General features: G+C 39.7%; 2 protein-coding genes across 7 annotated transcripts in view; one reads left to right on the top strand and one right to left on the bottom strand.

The window, feature by feature from the left end:
* Window positions 1-10: 10 nt before the first annotated feature.
* SPRTN (SprT-like N-terminal domain) lies at window positions 11-20,249 on the top strand. Of its 2 annotated transcripts, none has more exons than XM_014865673.3 (5): window positions 11-641; window positions 1,687-1,786; window positions 5,883-6,011; window positions 8,792-9,059; window positions 10,107-20,249. In XM_014865673.3, the coding sequence occupies exons 1-5, from the start codon at window positions 421-423 to the stop codon at window positions 10,853-10,855; spliced, it is 1,467 nt and encodes a 488-aa protein (XP_014721159.1). In that variant the 5' UTR covers window positions 11-420; the 3' UTR covers window positions 10,856-20,249. The 2 variants fall into 2 exon arrangements, with proteins under 2 accessions (XP_014721159.1, XP_044614918.1); XM_044758983.2 differs by having other exon boundaries at window positions 18-641; window positions 10,084-20,249.
* EGLN1 (egl-9 family hypoxia inducible factor 1) overlaps window positions 19,808-22,456 on the bottom strand; it is a 55,416-nt gene continuing 52,767 nt past the window's right edge. For all 5 annotated transcript variants that reach the window (XR_011496383.1, XR_011496389.1, XR_011496392.1 and 2 more), the window contains one exon: window positions 19,808-22,328. Coding sequence is in view for 1 of the 5 variants with exons in the window: in XM_014865703.3 (XP_014721189.3) it covers window positions 22,264-22,328 (65 nt within the window). In the remaining 4 variants the exon portion in view is untranslated. The remainder of the gene's footprint in view (window positions 22,329-22,456) is intronic.

The raw sequence follows: 22,456 nt of genomic DNA, 5'->3' as shown, positions 1-22,456 counted from the left end.
GCGGCCTAGAGCGCGTGCGTCGGAGGAGCTATTGCGGAAGCGAGTGGAGGGCGGCGCAGAGAGGCGTAGGTACTGCGCATGGGCCGAGCGTAGCGTTGGTGTTTCAAAGTAAAGCCGATAACAGGCTTTCTGAAGCCTCCCTCCCGCCCAAGCCATGGGAATCCAAGTTTTGAGTCCCCTAGGGGGTGTCATGCTGATGACTTATTTTTAAGTCCCAGAATCTCGGCTTCGGCCTTTGGGGCAAGCTCAGTTCTCGTTCTCGCGCCAGTTTTCCCTGAGTTCTCGCGACATCGGCCTGCTGACTCGAGAACCGGTATCTCCTGGGAGCCCCGCCCGGCGCTCGGACCTCTGGGCCTGGAGTTGCGGCCTCCCCCGACAGCGACCCCAACGCCGGCGGACGTCGCCGGGATCGTGGCAGCGATGGATGAGGACCTGGTTTTGGCGCTACGGCTTCACGAGGAGTGGAACTTGCAGGTCTCGGGGCGCGATCAGGCCCAGGAGCCCCTGTCGCTGGTGGACGCGTCCTGGGAGTTGGTGGACCCCACCCCGGATTTGCAGGCCCTGTTTGTGCAGTTCAACGACCGGTTCTTCTGGGGCCAGCTGGAGGCCGTCGAGGTGAAGTGGAGCATGCGAATGACCATGTGAGTCCCGAGCCCCCTGGGAAAAGAGGCGGCGGGCAGCTCTTCCGCAGCCCCCGGCCCTGGGCTTCTCTTCTTTCTCCGCCCCGACGGCCCAGGGAGCGTTAAACGAGGGCGTCTGGTTCTGAACCAGGCGGCTCCACTCGCTGTATTGCTCCCTGCCCTGCTCCTCTCCAGCCCAGACGACTTTAAGAAAGCCGTGTGGCCCACCTCGCTACGGTTTGACTTAGAAGGGACACAGAGAGGGAAGAGGATGTTTTCTTGAATCTCACCTCCCTTGAAAACAAATGAGCACAGTTATGACTTGATTTGCGTAGTAAATCAAGGACCCAGCAGGGGGAAACGGCCGGAGGCTGCCCCTAAGAAAGAATGGTGAGGACGCAGTGAAACCTCCAAAGGATGTGTGCCGTCCTCTTCTGTGTTCCATAGGATAGCACCGCTTAGGAGTGAGCTCGTGTGTTAGAAGGGGCCAGGGGTTAAAGTTTCCATATTTCTGGACCCAAGGGATCTTCAGGGATGCCTCTAAAAGCATTCCTTGCCTACACGCTAAATTGGAGAAATCTCGATTTGAAATAATCCGTTCCTGTACCTGAACGGAGCTAGCAAGTTGCAGATGCCGTTGTATGCTACGGTGCTTGTTTTTTGAATTCATACAAGACAACCTAAAATAAGACAGATTAAGAAAGGTTATAAAGTGCGCATCTCCTTCAGATCGGCTTCTAGTAATTTTGTAGATGTGCTAATGGCTGTTACCACCACAAACTGATTATAGTTTGTAGGGAGGAGATTGGGGGCAGCAGAATAGGACTATCTTTGAGCTGTCGCAGCCTGGTTAGGGTAAGGGAAGCCACTACTGTTCCCATATATCCCTAACTGGGGTCAAATGCAAATAGCTCCTAGCAAAGGGGGTATACTTTTAAGAAAGCCATCTGCCATGGAGATCTCTTAGTGCCAACTGCCCGAGAAGGTATCTGGGTTTGCTCTTTCCTCTCTGCTTCCCTTTTGTGTATATTTGGTAAATAACGCGCTTGTGATGGTTGTTTTCCAGGTGTGCTGGGATATGCAGCTATGAAGGGAGGGGTGGAATGTGTTCCATCCGTCTCAGTGAGCCCCTGTTAAAGTTGAGACCAAGGAAGGATCTTGTAGAGGTATTCTTTGCATAAACTTGATTCTTAATTCAGTCATTTAGAAATGCTTATTATTGATTTAGACTCCTGTGAATTGAGCTGTACTTGTAAAAAAAAAAAAAAAAGAAAGAAATCTGTTTTCCCTCCTTGCAAACTCTGTGGGGCAAATAATAATGATTATCTTATATTTTTATGGTGCTTCAAAGTTAAAGGCTTTCAGGTATATCATCTGATTTGGTTTTTACAGCAACCCTGTTTATGTTCAATGTGTTATCCTCATCTTTATAAAAGGACATGAAGATTCAGAGAGGTTAAGTAACTGGTTTAAGTTATATATTTAGAAGCAGAGAAAAATTTAGGATTCATATCTTCCTATTAAGAAACATGAATTTTGATTCTCCTCTATTCAGCCACCGTGGTGCTGCCCTCTCAGGACACCTAGCTGAGTTGGCAGAAGAATCCAGCATGAGGGCACACTTCCTATCTAGAGCTGGTCGTCACTCCTGCTAGCAAAATGGAGCATAATCTGGGAACTCCCAGATTATGTTTAGCTGAATCTAATAGATGCCTGAAGTTCCCCCAAGATGCACCCAGGGTGACTTGTCTTGTCCCGGCTATATCACTTGAAATGTATGCACAAAAGAGGCTAGGGTGGTAGAGGCTGGATGGGAAATATGTTAAAACATGCTTGGAAATATGAGGGATGCTGTTTTTAAGGATAATAAAAGGTAATGAGTTTCACAACAGTGTGAATATACTTAGCACTGCTGAACTATACACTTAAAAATGGTTAAGATGTAAATTCTATGTTGTGTGTTTTTTACCACAATTTTTAAAAAAGTAAACAGCTACTAAATGTAAAGTAGTACAACAGAAATACTTGATTAATAAAAAAGAAAGGACTAAAAGAACAAAGCCTAGATAAAGAGGAAGGTAGGCATACACACAAAATCAGTAATTATATTAAATGTAAATGGACTACACAGTCCAGTTAAAGACATGGAATGGCATCTAAATGAAAAGAGACATACCTAAAGTAGACAAACACGGGTTAAATGTAAAAGGATAGAAAAAAGAATATCATCTGAACGCTTAACAATAGAAAGTGTTGTGGCTGTATTAGTATCAAACTAAAGATTTTAAAGGAAGAAGTTTTACTTGGAAAAAAGGGGGACATTTTATAGTGATAAAATAATCTATTAAGTAAAAAAACATAACAATCCTAAAAATAATTACATAGCTTTAAACAGAGGAAGCATAAATTAGCAGAAGCAAAAAGAGAAATAATCTACAGTCATAGTTGCAGATGTTACAAGTCTTAGTAACTCAGTGAATAAGCAGGAAAAAATAGACATAAAAATATTGAACAACATGATCAACCAAATCAACTATACTAGGAGCCCTAATTGGAATAATAGTTGCTTAATGAATATTTATTGCATAAATGATTAAATAAACATGAACAAATTTTGTTTTAAAAGGTAATAGGTAAGAAGAGAATGGGAAGTGTGTGGTAATGGTATCAAGTAAGCGTTTGCTGTTGGTGGAAAGTTACAGTATCAGATCAGGGGTGAGAAGGGCACGGGAGGAGCAGTGGAGTGCTGGTCTGTATCTAAAGCAGCCACCTGAGTTACAATGAATGGGGCTCAGAAAAGGAAAGAACTCCAGCTGGTTGAGGAGGTCAAGAAGAGCTTCCCGCATGCAGGTTTTACTTCTACTGATATCGCCACTCCTACCACTCACTCTTTATTAAGCACCTATTGTGTGCCAGACTTTGGACTATGTTAACTGTTTTTAACTACTGTTAACTAGTGTTAATGTAGTTAATCTAGTGTGTGCCTTTACCACGGCCCTGCAATATTAGGCTATCCCCATTTTAGGGATGAGGAACAAGTTGTCACTTGTCCAAGGTCTCAGGCACAATCAATAATAAATAGCAGATCCTTGGTTTCGAGTCGAGTTTCTCTGGCTCTAAAGCTCTTGTCTTGTCCCCTATGCCACTTGGCCGTCACAACTGCCTTGTGACTATTCCTGCCGCTAATTAAAACGTGGAGGTGAGCCTTAGAGGACAGGCTGGATTCTGATGAGTAGAGTTACTGGAGGAGACTATTCTTGGCAGAAGGAATGGGAATGCTGTGAACAAAAGTAAGCCCATTAAACTGACAGCATATTTAGAATCAGAAATAGTTGCTTTTGGCCAGATAGAGAACAGTGGTGGGACAGAAAGGTGTTTTGGGGCCGCATTGTCTAGAGCCTTGAATCAGGCCTAAATGTGGAAAATGGTATGGAAAAATAGAAATGGTTAGTATGGCGCCATGTACCATTTTCAAGATGTGTTTAAATTGAACCAAAAATCAGAAACCCAAATGTGTTGCTCTTTTAGAAGAAGAGTTATTTATCATTATTTTAGAATGTTGAGAAATGTTTGAAATGTAGAATGGTCTTTGAATTTGAGTCTCAGTAGAGTGACATTTACTTGAAAAGATAAAGTTCATTTTCAGAGATACAGTTCATGATTTTAAAAGGGATGTTTTCATAATGACCAAGTTAAATTCTCTGATTATCCCATTTTTCTGTATAGCATAATTTTATAAGACCAAAATTCATTAATGCCAATCTAGTTCTCCTAATGGAAATTTTTTAAAAAAATATGGAGGATTATGAAAAAGGTATGCTTTTGAAGACCTTTATGATTTTCACTTTTTTTAAAAAAAATGTATTCTTTAGAACACATTATGAAGCAGCAGCGTTAAATGCTTTTGTTAATTTTGTGCGTAAACTTCTGCATCCTTGGTGTGGAATGAGCAGTAGATTTCATTGTTTATTTGTTTTAAAACTTTACATAATTAAAAATCCCAAAACTATAGAAAACTGTACACAGAAATCTTGTTCTACCCCATTCCTCTCTATCCTGAACTCCGTACCCACTATAGGATAATGTTGCTACTAGTTTCTTTTTTCTTTCATTGTTCTGTTTCACAAATGTTTATGTCCACTCTTACTCCCCCTCCCCCCCACATAACACTTCTTATGCAAATAACTGTGTGCACTCTTCTGTCCTTTGCCTTTCTCATTAAAACAATACACTCTGTAGCTTTCTCCAAATCATTTCATAGAGATCTTTTTCATTCTTTAGTGCCTTCAGCCAGGCCCCTATTGCTAAACATTGATTTCCAGTCTTTTGCCATTGTAAACAATGCCACAATGAAAATGCCTTGCACATTTGACCTTTCGTGTTTATCTAGGGATTGCTGGGTCGAAGGATAAATGCGTTTGTAATGTTGTTAGATGTTACCAAATTCTCCTCCCTAGGGGTGGTACCATTTTGCACTCCTACCAGTCATATATGGGAATGTTTGTTTTCCCTTAGCTTTGCTAATGGTGTCAAACTTGAGAAGTTTTGCCGATCTTGATAACCAAGAAGTTATATACTAGTGTAGTATTAATTTGCGTTTTAAAATTGGGTTGTTGGTCATTTTCCCGTTGATTTTATATTTTAGGAGTTTATATTTTATGTTTTAGGAGTTAATAGCCTGTGAGATGAGTTGCACATATATTTTTCTTTTTTCTCCCCAAATCCCCCCAGTACATAGTTGTGTATTTTAGTTGTGGGTCCTTCTAGTTGTGGCATGTGGGATGCCACCTCAATATGGCCTTGATGAGCGGTGCCATGTCTGCGCCCAGGATCCGAACCGGTGAAACCCTGGGCCGCTGAAGTGGAGTGCACTAACTTAACCACTTGGACACGGGGTCGGCCCCATATATTTTTCTCAGTTTGACTTTTCACCATACTCATGGTGTTTTTTACCCATACAGAATTTTAAAGTTTTTATGTAGTTGAATTCATTGATCTTTTCTTCTGAATTTTGATAGTTAAAAAGGCTTTCCTGGAACAGGGAGTTCTTAACCTCGGACCTGCAGAGCTTCCGATACTATATCCGATACTATATGAATGTGCGCTTTATAAATTTTGTATAAAGATGGTTCATGACTTTTATCAGTTTCTGAAAGGAGCCTGTGATCCAAAGAAGGTTAAGACCCTCAGTGTAGAGTAAGAAAATGCATTTGTATTTTTCAAAAGTGTCATACAAATTAATTTGACTGTTTTCTGTTTCAGACCCTCTTACATGAAATGATACATGCCTATTTATTTGTCACTAATAATGATAAAGACAGGGAAGGGCATGGCCCAGAGTTTTGTAAACATATGCATCGAATCAATCGCCTGACTGGAGCCAATATAACGGTATGTAAAGCCACACACATTTATAATATTTACTAGTTAATTATTCAGTATTTCCTGGGATTTAATTAAAAATAGAAAACTGGGTAGAAATAAATACCACCTTTGAGGATTTTCCACAGCAAGCGAGAGGCCTGGAGAAGCTGACTGGCTTGTGTCGGACCACATAGTGGAATGGCAGCTGAGCCAGCGACATCCCTGAGGCCTCTGACCATATCTAGGGCAACATTTTATGCATAGTCACTTCAGGCCTGCAATTCCTGGACTATTGCAGTCATCTCTTGACGGTGTTTCCTTGTTACAGTCGCCTCCTTCAGTCCATCCTGTGTCCTGCTACCGTGTTGTATGTCGTTCCCTTCACCGGAGGTCTTCCTTGATTCATATTTCTGCCTAATATTGTAGGAGGTGGCAGAGCCTGGGGTCAAAGGGCATGAGGAGGCAGACTGCTTGGGTTCAGATGCCAGCTCCACTGATTACACCTGTGGGACCTACGTAACTCTTCTATGCCTCAGTTTACTCACATGCAAAATGAGGATAATAGCAATACCTGTCTGTTGATTCCCTGTGAGAGTTAAAGGGGAAAAAACATGCAAAACGTTGTAGCACAGTTTGAGCAGTCATTACATAGTCGTTGTTTTTATTATTGATTCCTTTTACCAAATAACCGTATTATTCCTTTTTTCTTACCTCCCACAACCCCCCTGCTTGTGTCCTGTGTTTCTAACTGAACTTTCACCTCTGCCTTTCCTCATATATTCTGGCCCTAAAATGTAGTACTTCCTCTGCTTTCTGTCAAAATACCCATCTTTCCTGTGGAATATAACTTGCCCCTCCTTGGAATCTCCTTAGCAGATATTTAACCTTTTACGATATTTTACTCGACTTCCCTACCTCTGAACACAGGGTGGCTCTTTAGTTATCTTTATATACGTCTGTATAAGATGTATAATGGAGTTGCCCCTGCAAGGGCTTGACAAATATTGAATTGAATTGAACCAAATAGAATGTTAATTCCTCCAGAGATTAAATTGTTTGGTATGCTTGGGTGTTTCCTTCTTTAAAAAGCAGTAAAGGCCAGTGTGATGGAAAATGAAAATGCTTACCCTCTGTGTTAGCTTCCAGGTATCAGTTTTAATTTTCTAGAGAGCTCAGTTAAAACTTAGAGTTACTTCAACATCAGGAAAGTGGCTTGCATCAAAAACAATCACATAAAGTCCGAATTAGCAAAAGTATTATAGAGTTACTAGTATAAAAGGCTTTTAGTTTCTTTATTAGAATTTACACTTTAAGCAGAGTCCTGGTTTACTTCCTGTTGTTCAGTTGGAAGAGGATATATTCTTTTATCTTGGCTGTCTATGTGTTTTTATTTAGGACAAGTTTTACGGAGTGGACGCCCCGTGCTTTTACGTTACATCCTGTTATAATGAACTCCACAGGGCACCCAGTTTCACATTGCAGAACAATTTTCTTTTAGTGACTACATTGTTAAAAAGTCGCCTCCCCAGGCTGTAGGAGTTCTAAGTGTTGGAAGCAACACAGCTCCAATCCCCTATCTTTCTTGCAACTTAAGTATTAAGCAAGGAGTTCTTAACATGAGAGTGAAGGCGGGGTCATACATATCATACATATTGCTTTGCCCCTAACCTTTGTCCTCCAGTCTCTTCTGCACCTAATAATGATGTGCATTGTTTGCATGCTTCCCAAGTAATAGAACGTTTTTCCTTGTGATAAAGAGATAGTGAGTGTAAAACTATTTATCAGTAGAGTTACAGAAAGTTTAGCATTCTTTCCCACAAGGGGAATTTATTAGAAAATTAAATGTCTTTGGTTAAAAAAAAATCTCATATAAAGATGCTCTTTATCTTATACAAATAGTAACATTCCACTGAGAAGACAGAAGAAAAAGGTAGTGATGGTCATTTAGGAGTATCAGTCTTTAAATGGTGCCCTGCTGTCCTCAGTGCCATCACGGTGGGAGGGCTAATCTTCTTCCCACTCAGAACTCTTCTTCATCTGTCTTCTGCTCAGTTTCTAAGTAAGATTTCATCTAGAGGATGAAAAAAGAGGATCCTGTTTAAGGCTTGAAAAGCACTTTGCAGAGAATTTTATTTGATTCAGAGAATGAAGCTTTTTATTTCCTCAGTTAGCAAATACTGAGCACCTTCACTGTACCAAGCCTCTATCAGCCACTAGGGAGACAAAGATGAAAAGATTCCAATCCTGGAGAGCATTTCACCCATAAGCAGACAGAACGAGACCCCATAAGGATTATCACAAAGACACGAGCAGAAAGAGCCGTGAGAGTGCGGAGAGTGGGTTTAGCAGAGGCTGCGTCAGGCAAGATGCTGTGTTGTTAGGATCTGGCAGTCATAGGACATTGTCCTTCAGAACGCTTTGGTGGTGTTACTGAGAGGGAAAATTTTCAAATTAGCAGTGGGAACAATTCTTATTTATTATGACATTATCTCAAATCCTGTCTTTATCTTAATTTTTGATTTTTTAAAATTTGGTTTCTAAAACTTTTAGCATTTATAGAGGCTTTTGTGGGTTTTTTTTGGTCTTCTGATCTCATATTTTTCTATCTTTACATAGTTTATCAAGTATTAAATGAACTGCTGATGTTTCCCATTAAAATGAACTTCTGAACAGAAACTAAATGTAGTTTCTGTCTTTCCCAAAATATAACTCTAGAAAACTGGAAAGTTAAAAAAAAAAGCTACTTAGATATTTTCTTAGAATTGTTAACTTGCCTATTTAATGCCAAAAGCTGCCTCTCCCCCCAGGTGTACCATACTTTCCACGATGAGGTGGATGAATACCGGCGACACTGGTGGCGCTGCAATGGGCCGTGTCAGTACAAACAGCCCTACTATGGCTATGTCAAACGTGCGACCAACAGGGCGCCCTCTGCTCATGACTATTGGTGGGCCGAGCACCAGAAAACCTGCGGAGGCACTTACATAAAGATCAAGGAACCAGAGAACTACTCAAAAAAAGGCAAAGGAAAGACAACACAAGGAAAGCAGCCAGTGTCAGCAGCAGAGAATAGAGGTAACTTTATGTACATTCTTCCAGCTTTTCCATGCCTACAGCTACAATGTAAAGACAGCACTGTCCTTCAGAGAATATTATTATTATCAATATTATTATTATTAAGATAAGCTTAAGGATGGTTTCTAGTGTAGAAGTTCTTCAAATGTGGACTAAGTTTTCAAATGTAGACTTCAGAAAAATCCCATTGTCTACGAAATGATGGTAGAAAAATGTACTTTGCTGCATATAGATGTGAGTAAAAATAGAAATAGTTTCCACTGATAATATTTGAGGGTAACGTCCCTTTCCCTGTCTTGACTCACTCAGCCACTAGGAAACAGAAGGCAAAAAGATTGTCAAAATAAAAACAGTAATTCAAATAACGATGCCCGGAATGTAAGCCCTAGCTACACCCCTTCCCATCAGTTGGAGTCTACCCAAGTGCCGTCTCCCATTGCTCTGTGCGTTTCATTGGGAGAAGGATGGGAACGGATCCGGCTCGTCTGTGCTGGTGCTTCATCTTCTAGATTTAGTCCTTTCCTCTGAAACTCAGTCACCGCCTTTGGAAGAGTAACAGGGTTACTAAAGCGAATGCTTCTTCCCTTGGGAAATTATTGATTTGATGTGCTAGGACCAGGAACGTAAGCTCCATTGCCCAAATGTGAAATGTAAGTCAGATGAGGAGCTACGAAGAATTTATGTGGAGAGATGGTGTCCTCATTTTTGTGAGTAGAAGGAAAGAAAATGCCGTAGCAGAATTTTCACTTTTGGGACTAAAGTTAAAGCATACTAAGCAATTTTCAAGGTAAAAGTTACTTTGCTATTGGCCTTTGCTTGACAGAACTCCTTATCTAAATATGAGAGGATGTTTTTGTCCTTTATGTTCTTCCAATATCAGAGTTCTCTGACTGCTGAAGATTGTCCTTCTCCCATTAATAGGTAATTATTACTTGGACCCAAGTTAGAACAAAATAGTATTTCTTCATTTTGAAAAAACTATCCATCAGTTTAATATTTGTCACTGTATTAATTTTGAGTCAAGGAAAAATCTTACTTCTTTTGCAGATAAACCCAGCAGAGGTGAGACACAGCTGGTAATTCCTTTTAGCGGGAAAGGATATGTGCTAGGAGAAACAAGCAATTCACTTTCATCTGGGAAATTTATCACTTCACATGCTATTAATAAAACCCAAGATCTTTTAAGTCAAGACCGTTCGGCAAATGCTGTGAGACCTAATTCTAAAATTGAGGTGAAATTTAAACAGAATGGTTCAAGTAAAAAAACTTCTCTAGTCTCCCCTGTTCTTAATACCAGTCACCAAAGTGTTTTAAGCAACTACTTTCCTAGAGTAGCAGTTGCCAACCAAAAGGCTTTCAGAAGTGGGAATGGATCTCCAACGGAAAGTGTCGCAGTTGGCGACATCACTAAAAATTCAGTCTCTTCTACTTCTCAAAGAATGGTTACATCTTCTAAGATATCCCTAAGAAATTCTTTGAAAGCAATGGAGTCAACATCTGTGACTCCATCCCAGGATGCAAGTGGGCCTGAAGATAAATTCCCAAGCAAACGACCCAGGCTAGAAGACAAGACTGTTTTTGACAAGTTTTTAATCAAGAAAGAGCAAATACGAAGTGGTGGTAATGAGCCAAAGTGTAGTTCACATCCTACAGCTGCAGCTCAGAATTCCAGCAGGTCAGCCAGCCACAGCAAAACCGTTAATTGTCCTGTTTGTCAGCATGAAGTTTTGGAGTCTCAAATTAATGAACACTTGGACTGGTGCCTTGAATGTGATAGCATCAAAGTCAAAAGCTGAAAAAAATCTGTGAAAAATGAATGAGTTTCCCATACCACTGTATTACCTCACCAACATAGTGTCAGCCACTCAGGAAGTTCTGGTTAATACTGAGATTTGTAGCTTATAATCTAGTTCATACAGCTAATACAAAATGTTCTATTTTATAAACATTTATATGAAGTTGTCATTAAAAATATTTCCTCTCTAAAGGTGCTCTATTCACTCTTGCCTTGCATATATGCTGTAGTCCAGTTTGCTCTGCATGTATAATTTTTAGATTATTTTGTTCTTTCTTGCTCTTAAAGGTATTTAAATCTGTTACTCTTCTTATTTGTATACTTTCTTCAGAATATTCAGTGAGGAATCCTGTCAGGTATTTGGTTAAATTGAATATTTCTTTATTAATATTAAAACTCATTTCCAGAATTGATGTTAATATTCATAGTGTCAGACATATTGACCAAAAACACAATCTAGAGTACAAAGTATATCCGTTCTTTTAGGGTACTCAAGGTTTTTGGGGTTTTTTCCCAAAATCTTAACAGAAAGTACATTTTCTATATTTTAAGAATTTTACTTCTCCGTTTCACTAAAAGGTTGCGGCAGGGTTTAGGTTAAAGTAGATAAAGTAAATTTCTTTTGGAATATTACTAGTAACAAATAGCCACTGTAATTCTGTAGGCCAAAGATTAGCTTTGTCAAACTGTAGCAAAATGAGTGGTTAAAACTCAGTGCTACATAACTGGTATATATAAGATAACAAAGTTGCCTAACTTAGGTAACAGCGGAACATTATCTGGAAACAGTATTAGGAACCTTAAGCCAAAGTTGAAACCATTAGAACAAAAGGAATACCGTTTGTGCATTTAAAAAACTATATTTTGTTGTAAAAACATTCTTTTCCCTGTTATAGCAAAGGGACAAAGATACTTTTATCAGTTTACTTTTTGTCTCATGGCTATACCTCCAGCATGTTGGCATATCCCCAAAACCTTAGTTCACAAGTTTTTTTCTTAACTTTGTTGCAACATGACTTGTACATACTTAGGGGGCAGAGATCTTAAGTGTGCAGCTGGGTGAAATGTTGCAGTGTTCTCTTGTGTGACTACTACCCAGATCAAGTTGGAGAACATTGCAGCTACCACAAAAGGCCTCATGGGCGCCTCTTCCCAGTCAGTACCTACAACCCCCAAAGGTAACCGCTGTTTGCGTCTGTCACCACAGCTTGGTTTAGCTTGTTTTTGAACTTCATAAAGTAGTATCTTTGTTGCCATGTGTAACACAGGTTCATTCTTTTTCACTGCTCTGTAGTGTGAATATGTCAGAGTGTATTCATCCGTTCTCATATTAACAGACATTTGAATTATTTCCAATTTGGGGCTGGCCACTATGCTAGAACATGCTTCCTCATTTCTGTTGGGCATATGCCTGGGAGTGGAATTGCTGGGTCACAGGGTATATTTATGTTTAGCTTTAGTAAATACTGCCAGTTTACACTCCTACCAGCACTGTGAGATTTCAGTTGTTCAGCGTCTTAACACTATTATCAGCCTTTCTCATGTTAGCCTGTCTGGTTGAGTGTTCACAAGTTTTGATATTTCTTAAGCATGAAGTTGAAAGATGGTATTTAATAAATATTTATAAACAACTAAAATATGTGTATGATGTTGAATATATGCCATTATACTTGCATAGAGGATCATTTCTCTAATTTGATTTAACAAACTATGAGCAGTTAAACATTCTTGGAGCCCAAACTGTACAAGGTTCTGGGGGAATGCAGTCAATCAGACAGTACCTGTCCTCGGGGAGCTTTTCGGCCGAGTTGGAGAGTGGGACAAAAGCGGAGTAATTTCGGTAGAGTAAGTGCGGTGATGGGTGTCGGCTAGGTGCTGTGGGAACCTAAGGCCATCAGCACAGCCCAGGGCTTCAGGGGACGTGCCCTGGAGGAGGCAACATCCAAGCTGAGGCACGTTAGCCTGGTAAAGAAGGATGGAAAGGACCTCGCAAAGGTCACAGGAAAAGGCAAGAGGAACACCAGAAAAGGCATGGGAATAGACTTTGTGCGTTCTACTGGGAGAACTAACCTGCTCCAAATGAATAGGATAAAAAAATGTGAGGGGTAGAATGGCAGGAGAGACTGCAGACAGGACAGATCTGTCTAAATCGAATTCGAAGGGCAGAGACCCCATGGATCCAGTTCTCTACTTCATATCTAGTGTGTCTGGTCCCTGATCATACCCATCTCTTGATTCAGGTGAGGGTGGTGCAATGGGGATTGGAAGGTGTAAGCTAGTCAGGAACCTCTGAGAAGTGTTTTGATGGATTCCCTGTGGGTGACAGGTGGGAGGAAGAAGGGCAGTGGCAGGGATGGAGAGGATGGTCTGAGAAATATTTAGGTGGTAAGATAAAGAGTTGGTCAGTTTTAATATGTTAACTAGCATGAAAATGAAGGTTAATTTTAAATTTGGAATTAAATAAGCCTTCACTTCAATCTGTATTAAAGACTTTTGAGAAAACTTGCACCCTAAGATTTCTGTTACTCCTAAATCTGAGTCATTTATATCAAAGAAATAGTTTTCTGTCGGTTTAGGTTTTACCCGTTTAAACCAAATTTCCTTCCGTGACAACAAAGCTGGCGATTCTGGTCAACCTCTAAATGCTGTTGCCCTTCATTGTGGGGAGCTGGGGTGAGGGAGCTTTATTTCTATAAAAACCTGGTGCTTTTTAAAGTCAAGGTTCTACACTAACAAAACTAAATTTAGAAAGTTCTGTTTTGGGCTTTTGCAGACTATAAATGCATATCCCAACTGAAAATTCTGGGGTGGGTGGGACAATTCGATAAACACCTTCTCATACTGTCCCATTGTCCTAAAGCTAAGATTGTATTTTTTTCAAAGCCCATAGGATTTTAGAGTAAATTAGAATGTCAAAGTGAAACAGCTGCTGTGCTGTATCCTCCTGCAAACTTAATGCCCAGCCAGGAGCCTGTGCTGGGGCACATGCAGCATCTCCTCTCACTGGGCTGCTCAGAGAACAAGGCTGAGCTCTTTTCTTTCTGTAGTTCGTTAACCCTTATTGAGGGGCAGTGGTTTCCTGTTATTCTTTGGATTTTTTTCTCCTTGAGGCTATTGTTGCCTTTTTAGCAATTTGTTGTAGTTGTTGACTGGCAGCATTTCCACCAAATGAAGTGAAACTAATATGACTATTATTACAGATCAGACTGCCTAAGGAGTTGAAATTTATAGAAAAGCATGCCATGTGGAGATTAGCTCTGGCTTTCTTTTACTTTTTCTAACATTCCACTGGAATGTCAGAAGTTATTTGATTACACACTTCATCATGTTATCTTTTGAAATGAAAAGTAAAAGAGTTGATCTTAGGTGATTCTGGAACCACATCATTTTTAAAGTTTACAGTGTTGTATATTGTACTACAGAAACAAGCTGCTCTTTGCTTTCTTCAGCACTGGTGCTAAAACTACCAAAAGATTTACCCTTTTGCTTACTGAACACCAGGTGGCGCTCTTGATAAATTAAACTTCTCTGAAAAATAGAGGGCAAAGCAGAGCCAGTGAACAAGAGAAACTTGCCAACAGCCGGAACAATTGCCAGTTTTGATTCATAGGAAAGGATAGGTTATGATCTTAAGTTCTGTGAGGGGGGACACAGCAGGCCAAGCGTCCATGCTTGTTTAAATAAACAAGGACACCTTAGGGGCCAGCCCTGTAGCCAAGTGGTTAAGTTCGTGCGCTCCGCTTCAGCGGCCCATGGTTTCGCTGGTTCAGATCCTGGGTGCGGCCATGGCACCGCTCGTCAAGCCATGCTGAGGTATTGTCCCACATGCCACAACTAGAAGGACCCACAACTAAAAATATACAACTATGTACCAAGGGGCTTTGGGAAGAAAAAGGAAAAAACACAAGGACACCTTAATCTCCCATGTGTTTTCATTTCACCTTTCAGTCTGAACACTAACATAATACTCAAGTCTTCTGCAAGAAAGAGACCAGTACCCCTATATGGCAAAACATGGTAATTCCCAAAGGGAAGTCTTCTAGACAAGGCAAGACCTACACTTTTATACTATTTCTGAAATTATAGTACACTTCCTTTGACTATGTCTAAACATCACTTTGCTCTTTAGGGTCTAGATTACTGTCTGAAAGCTTCCTAGGACATAAATAACATCCTTCACCCCTATATCGAAGGTCTAATAGAACAAAGAAGAGCCTCTTAGATTCTTGGTGTTAATGAAATGGCTAGGCGTTTCTCAAGTTCCATTATTGGCTGCTTTTAAAAAACACCTTAATGAACACTGACTCTTCTCCATACTTCTCTTAAGAATCAAAGTTTGTGTATTTTCAAGCTAGAATACTTTTTTTTTTTATGCTTTATCTATCTCCCCAAATCCCCCCTGGTATATAGTTGTATATCTTAGTTGCAGGTCCTTCTAGTTGTAGCACAAGCTAGAATACTATTAAGACCTAAATCATTCCAGGTGATAAGCATTCCTTGCAAACTAAATATATGAAAATCTGCATCTACATCAAAGAAACTGGGAGGGTATGTCTTTTTTACAAAACATTCCTCACAGGATTCTTTTATGTATTTGTATACACTTAAAATAATTCAATGGATAAATATAAATGTGTGTACATATATACACACACACATACACACATACATAAATGGTTTCCAGTAACTCACTTAGGAAGTAAGATGCACCCACATGTACTTGTTCATTTGCATTCTTAACACTAGATATTCAGATAGCCACCTCCACAGGATCCATGAGGTGAGGATGGAGTCTAGCTTCTCAACATGACGTCTGTGAGAGTCATCCCTATTGTGTGTTTGTAGATTGTTCATTCTCGTTGCTGTATAGTATTTCATTGTGTAAGCATACCACAATGCATACGTACGTGTGTGTGTCCATTCTACTTATTCTTTGTAACTATTTTGTTTGGTACTCTTGGCTGTTTTCCTACTTTTTTTTAATGCCCCTCATTATATTTTCAGTCGAATCTGTTCTTCCTTGGGCACCTTATAATTTAATATATTTTTTTTAAAGATTGGCACCTAGGCTAACAACTGTTGCCAATCTTTTTTTTTTTTTCTGCTTTATCTGCCCAAACCCCCCCTGTACACAGTTGTATATCTTAGTCGGAGGTCCTTCTAGTTGTGGGATGTGGGACGCCGCCTCAACGTGGGCTGATGAGTGGTGCCATGTCCGAGCCCAGGATCCAAACCTTGGGCCGCCACAGCAGAGCATGCGAATTTAACCACTCGGCCACGGAGCCGGCCCCATAATTTAATCTTAATTTGAGATAATTTTGTCTATTTCAATTTCTTTGCTGATTTACATCAACTTTTTTAAAGATTTTTTTTTTTTTATTTTTCCTTCTTCTCCCCAAAGCCCCCCAGTAGATAGCTGTATATTTTAGTTGTGGGTCCGTCTGGTTGTGCCATGTGGGACGCTGCCTCAGTGTGGCTTACTGAGCAGTGCTAGGTCTGCACCCAGGATCTGAGCTGTGGGAACCCTGGGCGGCCAAAGCAGAGCATGTGAACGTAGCCATTTGGCCCCGAGGCCGGCCCCAACATCAACTCTTGTTTCACATCTTCCTGAGGACTTTTTCTTCTTTTGGCCCATTTTTGTTCTAATTGCAAGTGTTAATTTTTATTTCTACAAAGTCCTGTTTAAGGATGTTTAATTTGGACTGGATATTGTTGCAGTTTTCTTCTGCCTCATGGTTGAGGAGAATTTTCATCAGCTGTTAATTCTCACTTTGTTTTCTTCTTATAGTGGTATTTATAGATGTTGTCTTCCTTTTCTGCTCATTTTGAAAGGTATTATTTTCCTTGACTTGCAAAAACAGTTGGTTCTGTATAGGCGGGGATGACGGGTTTGTGTAGCTTACCAGGTTTCTGATTCAAGAATGTTCTTTTCTGTTGGTACAGTGAAATGCAGTATTTCTCAGAGATGACACTTTTATGAGATGGGACACTTTTATGAGGTTTGTGTCTCTTCTGATTCTCTAATTTTTTTTTCCTGTTAAGACCCTTGCTTCCTTCTTTCACTTTACCATCAAGCCTCCAGAAGCCATCTCCCCCCTCCCAGAAATGGTACCTTCCCCAAATGGCCATCTTCAATCTCATGAACTTCAGACATCTTCCTCTTGATGCCCCAATGGCCAGTGCTCTGATGCACCGGTGTCAGAACCGTTTGTATTTTCCATCATACGTGGTGGGTCCGTTTTTCCATGTGTACTGCTCCTACTAGGCCTCATTGCCCTCATCCTTTAACCATACAGTCTCCACCTGACTCTGCTTTCCATGACGTCTGATGCAGACTCTAGTTTCAGATGCTTATTTCTCTGCTTTCACAGAAGCTGACCTTTCTTCTGTGACTCACAGTTATGCTGCAGGTATGGATTACAGATGACTTTGTTCTTGTCTGTATGGTGTTGGGAAATTATGAAAGAGATTTAGATTTAGGCAACTGCCAATATTTCTTACAAAACCAGGAGCCCAAGTACTTCCCCTTAAATATGAACACACAAACAAGAATTACCCGACATATAATGTAAGGAAAACTTCTATTATGAAGGACAAAAATTAAAACAAATACTGTATCTAATAAATAGGACGGAATGTTATATATTAAAAAACTTTGGAGAACAGAAGAGAGCTCTTGAAAATTAAAAACCTGATAGCAGACATGAAACCCTCACTGGGAGAACTGGAAAACAGATGTCTCCAAAGGACAGAGACACATAGTAACTAGAAGAAATTAACAGGCTTGAACCAGTGGATGCACTTTCTGAACAACAGGAGTTCCAGAAAGAGCAGAGAGATGGGAGGGGAGAAATAATGAACGTAATTATTTAAGAAAACGTCCCCAAGCGTAGGGCATGAATTTACAGTTTGCGTGCCTAGCATGCTGGCTGAGAACAGGCACTCACTGAAGCACACAGAGCCCTGGGGACAAAGAATAATTCTATGAGCTTCCACAGGGACAAAGCAGATTACATTCAAAGAATTAGGAATAGGAAAGGCTTCAGATTGCTTAGAATCCACTCTGGAACCTAGAACCAGTGAGGCAATGCCTTAAAAATTCTTAAGGTAAATGATTTCCAAACTAGAATTCTGACCTCAGGCAAGTTACCAATTAAGTGGGAGGGTAAAAAGACATTGGTCTCAGAAAATTCACCACCCACATACTTTCACAGGAAATAGTGAAGCACATGCTCCACCAGATTGAGGAAGTAAACCAAGAAAGAGGAAGACATGATCCAGGAAACAGGAGAGCCAACACAAAGAGTGGTAGTGGGCTCTCCGAACAAGGGGGAAGGGGATCTGAGGCAGACAGACAGCTGTGTCCCAGGCAGAAAGGGCAATGGCCCCAGACCCCTGCAGGTCGGACGCCACAGGGAAATGAAAGATGAAGACTTTAGGGAAATAGTCAGTTGTGGAAGAAAAGCCATCATGGTTTATTCTGTATCTCAGATGTGAATAGCAAAGATAGTTTAACTATTAACCAACCTCAGTTACAAATGACCTTATAAGATCAGGGGACATGGAAGTGTTCTTGTACACGTGTGGAAGGGATGGTGAAAAGGGCTGGAGAGAGACCCACACTCTTATCTTCCATGTGGAGAAGTTAGTGGATAATGGCTAACACTGAAAAATCAAGATGAAGTGATGTAATTATGCTATTTAGAACTAATCAGACAGATACCCAAAGAATCACTTGAAAGAGTCAAAATTTGTTCTCGGGAGAAGAACACGAGAGGCTATTTTCCTTAACCCTTATAGAATATGTTGACTTAGGTGCATGTGCATGTATAACTTTGACTTAAAAACGATTAAACAAGAAAAGGAAAGCCTGTACTCGAGGCCTGGCTCTCTACCATGCACTAACGATGCGACTGTCAGCAAGTCACGTCTCTGATCCTGCTCTAATTATAAATGGACATAAAGCTTGCTCTGGCTCCTTTGTATGTTTTGAGAAAAAGATGTAAAGGTATTTTATAGAACACCATAGAAATACAGTAATTTTGACAGAAGAAAATCCTAATCTCAGTGAAAGGAAGACCTTATCCAATAGCCTTTATGACACCTTGTTCAGAGTTCAAAAATTATTCACATGATAAAGAGCTTCAGCTGACTGCAGCTGTTTAGGCTCTCCCTGCCTCATGGTTTATATTTACATGTTTTCGACTTATAAAATTCTTTCCAGCTCATGAGGCCATGCCTTTATACCTATCATTGGTCCAGTGGTATATCCTTAAGCATCCCTGTATTTCAGGTGAAATTTACTTGCTGGTGACCATGAAAAGAATGTTCTTTTTTCTACACTGTCCAGTTTCATTAGCCTTCATCTCTAACTCACTTGCCCTCTCCTTTAATCCACTCAGCTATATTTCAGTACAATTCCCAAATGCCCTAAGATAGGTTGGAAAAAAAAATTTAAATGAGAGATAAATGAACATGTGTAATGATCACACATCATAAAAGCTCTTATATTTTAGTTATGACCACAGAAACGAAACTTTCTTGCATACACACATAGGACACCTGTGACAATCCGAGATAAATGCCTAATGCCCCCTCCTTTTTGCAGCAGAGGGGTGATACAGATATGCTCAACAGCATGAGTGTTAGAGTAATTTTTAAAATCCTATTAAAAAGGCAAGAATCCAAACGTTGAGAATCCAAACGCGGAGCTCATGGATCCCACGGACAGTCCAGTTACCTCCAGGGTATTTCTAAAATTGTTGGACTCCTATGTTTACTGTTTCCTCTCTTTCTCTTGTTTCATTTATAAAACGTAATACCAAATGTTCTGGACTAAGCCAGAGATGTGTGATAGAAAAGCACATTACCAGATGGAAGGGCCCATTAAGAAAGTCAGTGTATGATAAAAGATTAAGCAAAAAAAAAAAGACAGCTGGAAATAACAACCATAGTTTTTTCAAGAACATTTATACATCTTTTTAATTAGATTAGCTTTACAAGCAAGTTGAGAGCTCTTTCATAATGAAACACTGCTTTTCAAATTACATGACTTTATAGTCTATCTGTATATGAATCCTGAAATTCTTTGCCTGCTGTGATAAAGGTCTATGTTTTACAGCTGGTTAATGTGTTGAATAAAAACAGCATTAGAAGCTTTATCTTTAACCAGGATTAAACACATATAGGCCACAACAGTTTTAAATTTTGTTTTAAATAGACTCCTGCTTGGTGACAAGTTAACGGTCCCACTAACATGAAAAGAACAGATTTTAAGTGGATATTAAAGAAATGGCTATCCTGATTTCTTGATCCTTTCACAATAATCTCCAAGAAATTATATAAACTTTTCCAAAAAGTACAAAATTTAAGACCTGTCTGGCAAGCACAACCCACAGATAGTAGAATCTGACACTTTGCACAACTGCAGAGATACACATTTGAATGACACAGGGGCTCCCAGATAAAAGGCTGCTGCTGTACACCTTGACAAACAAATCTCCCGTCAACAGAATGCAATTTCTACCAGACCTACAAATGACGGTGCTTTGGAGCTGTGGCCTAGCACAGCGCACTGCACTGCAGACCAGATGGCAGAGACAACTCGCACTCCCAGGGCGGGCTGGCAGAGGCACTTACTGTAGAGATGTTACATTGTATTATCTGGAACAAGGAGAGGAAGCGGAACAAAACTGAACATGGGCAAGGAAAAACAACAATAAACTATAACTTTCTCCTGCAAGTTCTCCTGAATGAGATCAGAATACTGAATATTTAATCCCACCCTAGGTCCAGACTGTCAGTTTCACTAAATTTTTCTTCATGTTTTACATGAACAATAGCAATCTTTTAATAAAAATTACTGAGCTTTCCATAGAAAAGGTCTCTAATTGAATAAAAACTATACAGATGCTAAAACTGTCAAAAGTTGAAATATACAGAAATATTTCTGTACACTCACATTATTTTGGCAAAGAAGATCAAGGACAGAGATAGAAAACTGAAGTGGGCAAGGTCTTACACCCAAAATTCATGCAAAACATGGATACCACCCTTTGGGCTTCGCTAAAGAGTCTAGGAAATCGAAGTCTAAGACATCCATCCCAATTCATACATTAAATACCAGAAGTCTGGGAGGCCTTGTGTGATTTTTTTAATATTCCCTCTTTTTCTGAAAAGTAAAAAAGAAAACTCATAAAACATAAAAATAAAATTATCTGGTTTTTCGCTTTTGTTTTTGTTTTTAAGCTAAACATCCATCTTTCAGTACTGACAAAGAGGCCAGCATCTCGTGTGGGGAATGCCTCGCAAGGTCTGAGGAGTCACTAACATGAAGTCGTAATAACACAGTTCAGTCTCGATGTACAGTCTCCCCTTGATGCTATCCGACAGAAACGAGGTCTGATCTGCAGATCAGATGGGTCACAGGAGTAGGAAGAAAACATAACAGCAAAATTGGGAGTACAAGCAACGTGACGGGAAGCAAAAGGAAAAGTCTGAGGAATGAGGACATTATCTTTACATCTATAGGATACACCTGAAAGCATAAGAAAGCCCTTTATCTTGGGAACTTGATGCTGAGGATAACCTCAAGTTCATTTAGTGCCAGTCACTTTAGTTGTTAAAAAAATTTAACTTAAAAGATAAAACCTGCCCACCATATTTTTTCTTATAAAACATGAACTAAAAGTTATTGGTAGTAAATGGTGATGGTTTTACTGTTATGTTTCATTATTAACGATGTCAAAAAAATGACAGCAGCAATCTTTAAGAGTTCAAATTAGTTTAAGACAGGACTAGAAAATCTGATTTTTCAGTTGGTAATTAAAGTGCGCCTTTTCTTATTTTAAGCAAAAAGAAAATTAAATCATCATCAGTCACTGGCAACAATCATTATAAGAGGTCTTTTAGAGCAAAATTTAATAGTACGAAGAGGTTTACAAAAATAGATTGATGCTATCTTGGGGAATAATGTTGTAATTTTTTCTCAATTCAGTTTTGATAAATTGTACCTGATCATACAAAAATTACTTCAAATTCAAACTTGACTATATAAAAAAGGGAGAGATGAAATGAACTCAGTTAGATGACAGATCTGGCAAAATATAAGAATGAAAAAGTTCTACCTAGGGCACTTATTTCACTTATTTCACGTCCAGATGTAAATACCATTTTCAGTTGATAGCTTATATTCTTCCCATAAGCAATCACAGGTTTGGAGTCAATCATGCAGTACAAAGCCACACAGTTAAAATCTTCTTTTTGATGCAACACAAAAAAGTTGTTTCTGTTTCCTTATTAAAATGCCAACTGGTTATCTATTTTTCTTTATCCCATTTATTCATATTCACAAGTTAACAGCGTCAACAATTATTGTAGGTGAAGTGGGGTATTGCTGGATCAAAGGCTCTATAAGACGTCTTTAGTGATTGAATCAGAAGGTTTATTGAGTTCAACCCTCACACCTTTTTCACCTGCAAGGTAAAAAAAAAAAAAAAAAAAAAAATTCATTCATTCATTCAGTACCAGAGAGCTTCTGTTACTTCTTCCCACTGAGTTCCTACCAGTATGCACAAAGTTTCCACTTTCTGAAAACTATCAC

This window comes from Equus asinus, chromosome 2 (assembly GCF_041296235.1).
Source record: "Equus asinus isolate D_3611 breed Donkey chromosome 2, EquAss-T2T_v2, whole genome shotgun sequence".
NCBI classification, from domain to species: Eukaryota; Metazoa; Chordata; class Mammalia; order Perissodactyla; family Equidae; genus Equus; species Equus asinus.
Note: the sequence above shows the minus strand (reverse complement) of the source record. Positions and strands in the feature narration are given on the sequence as shown.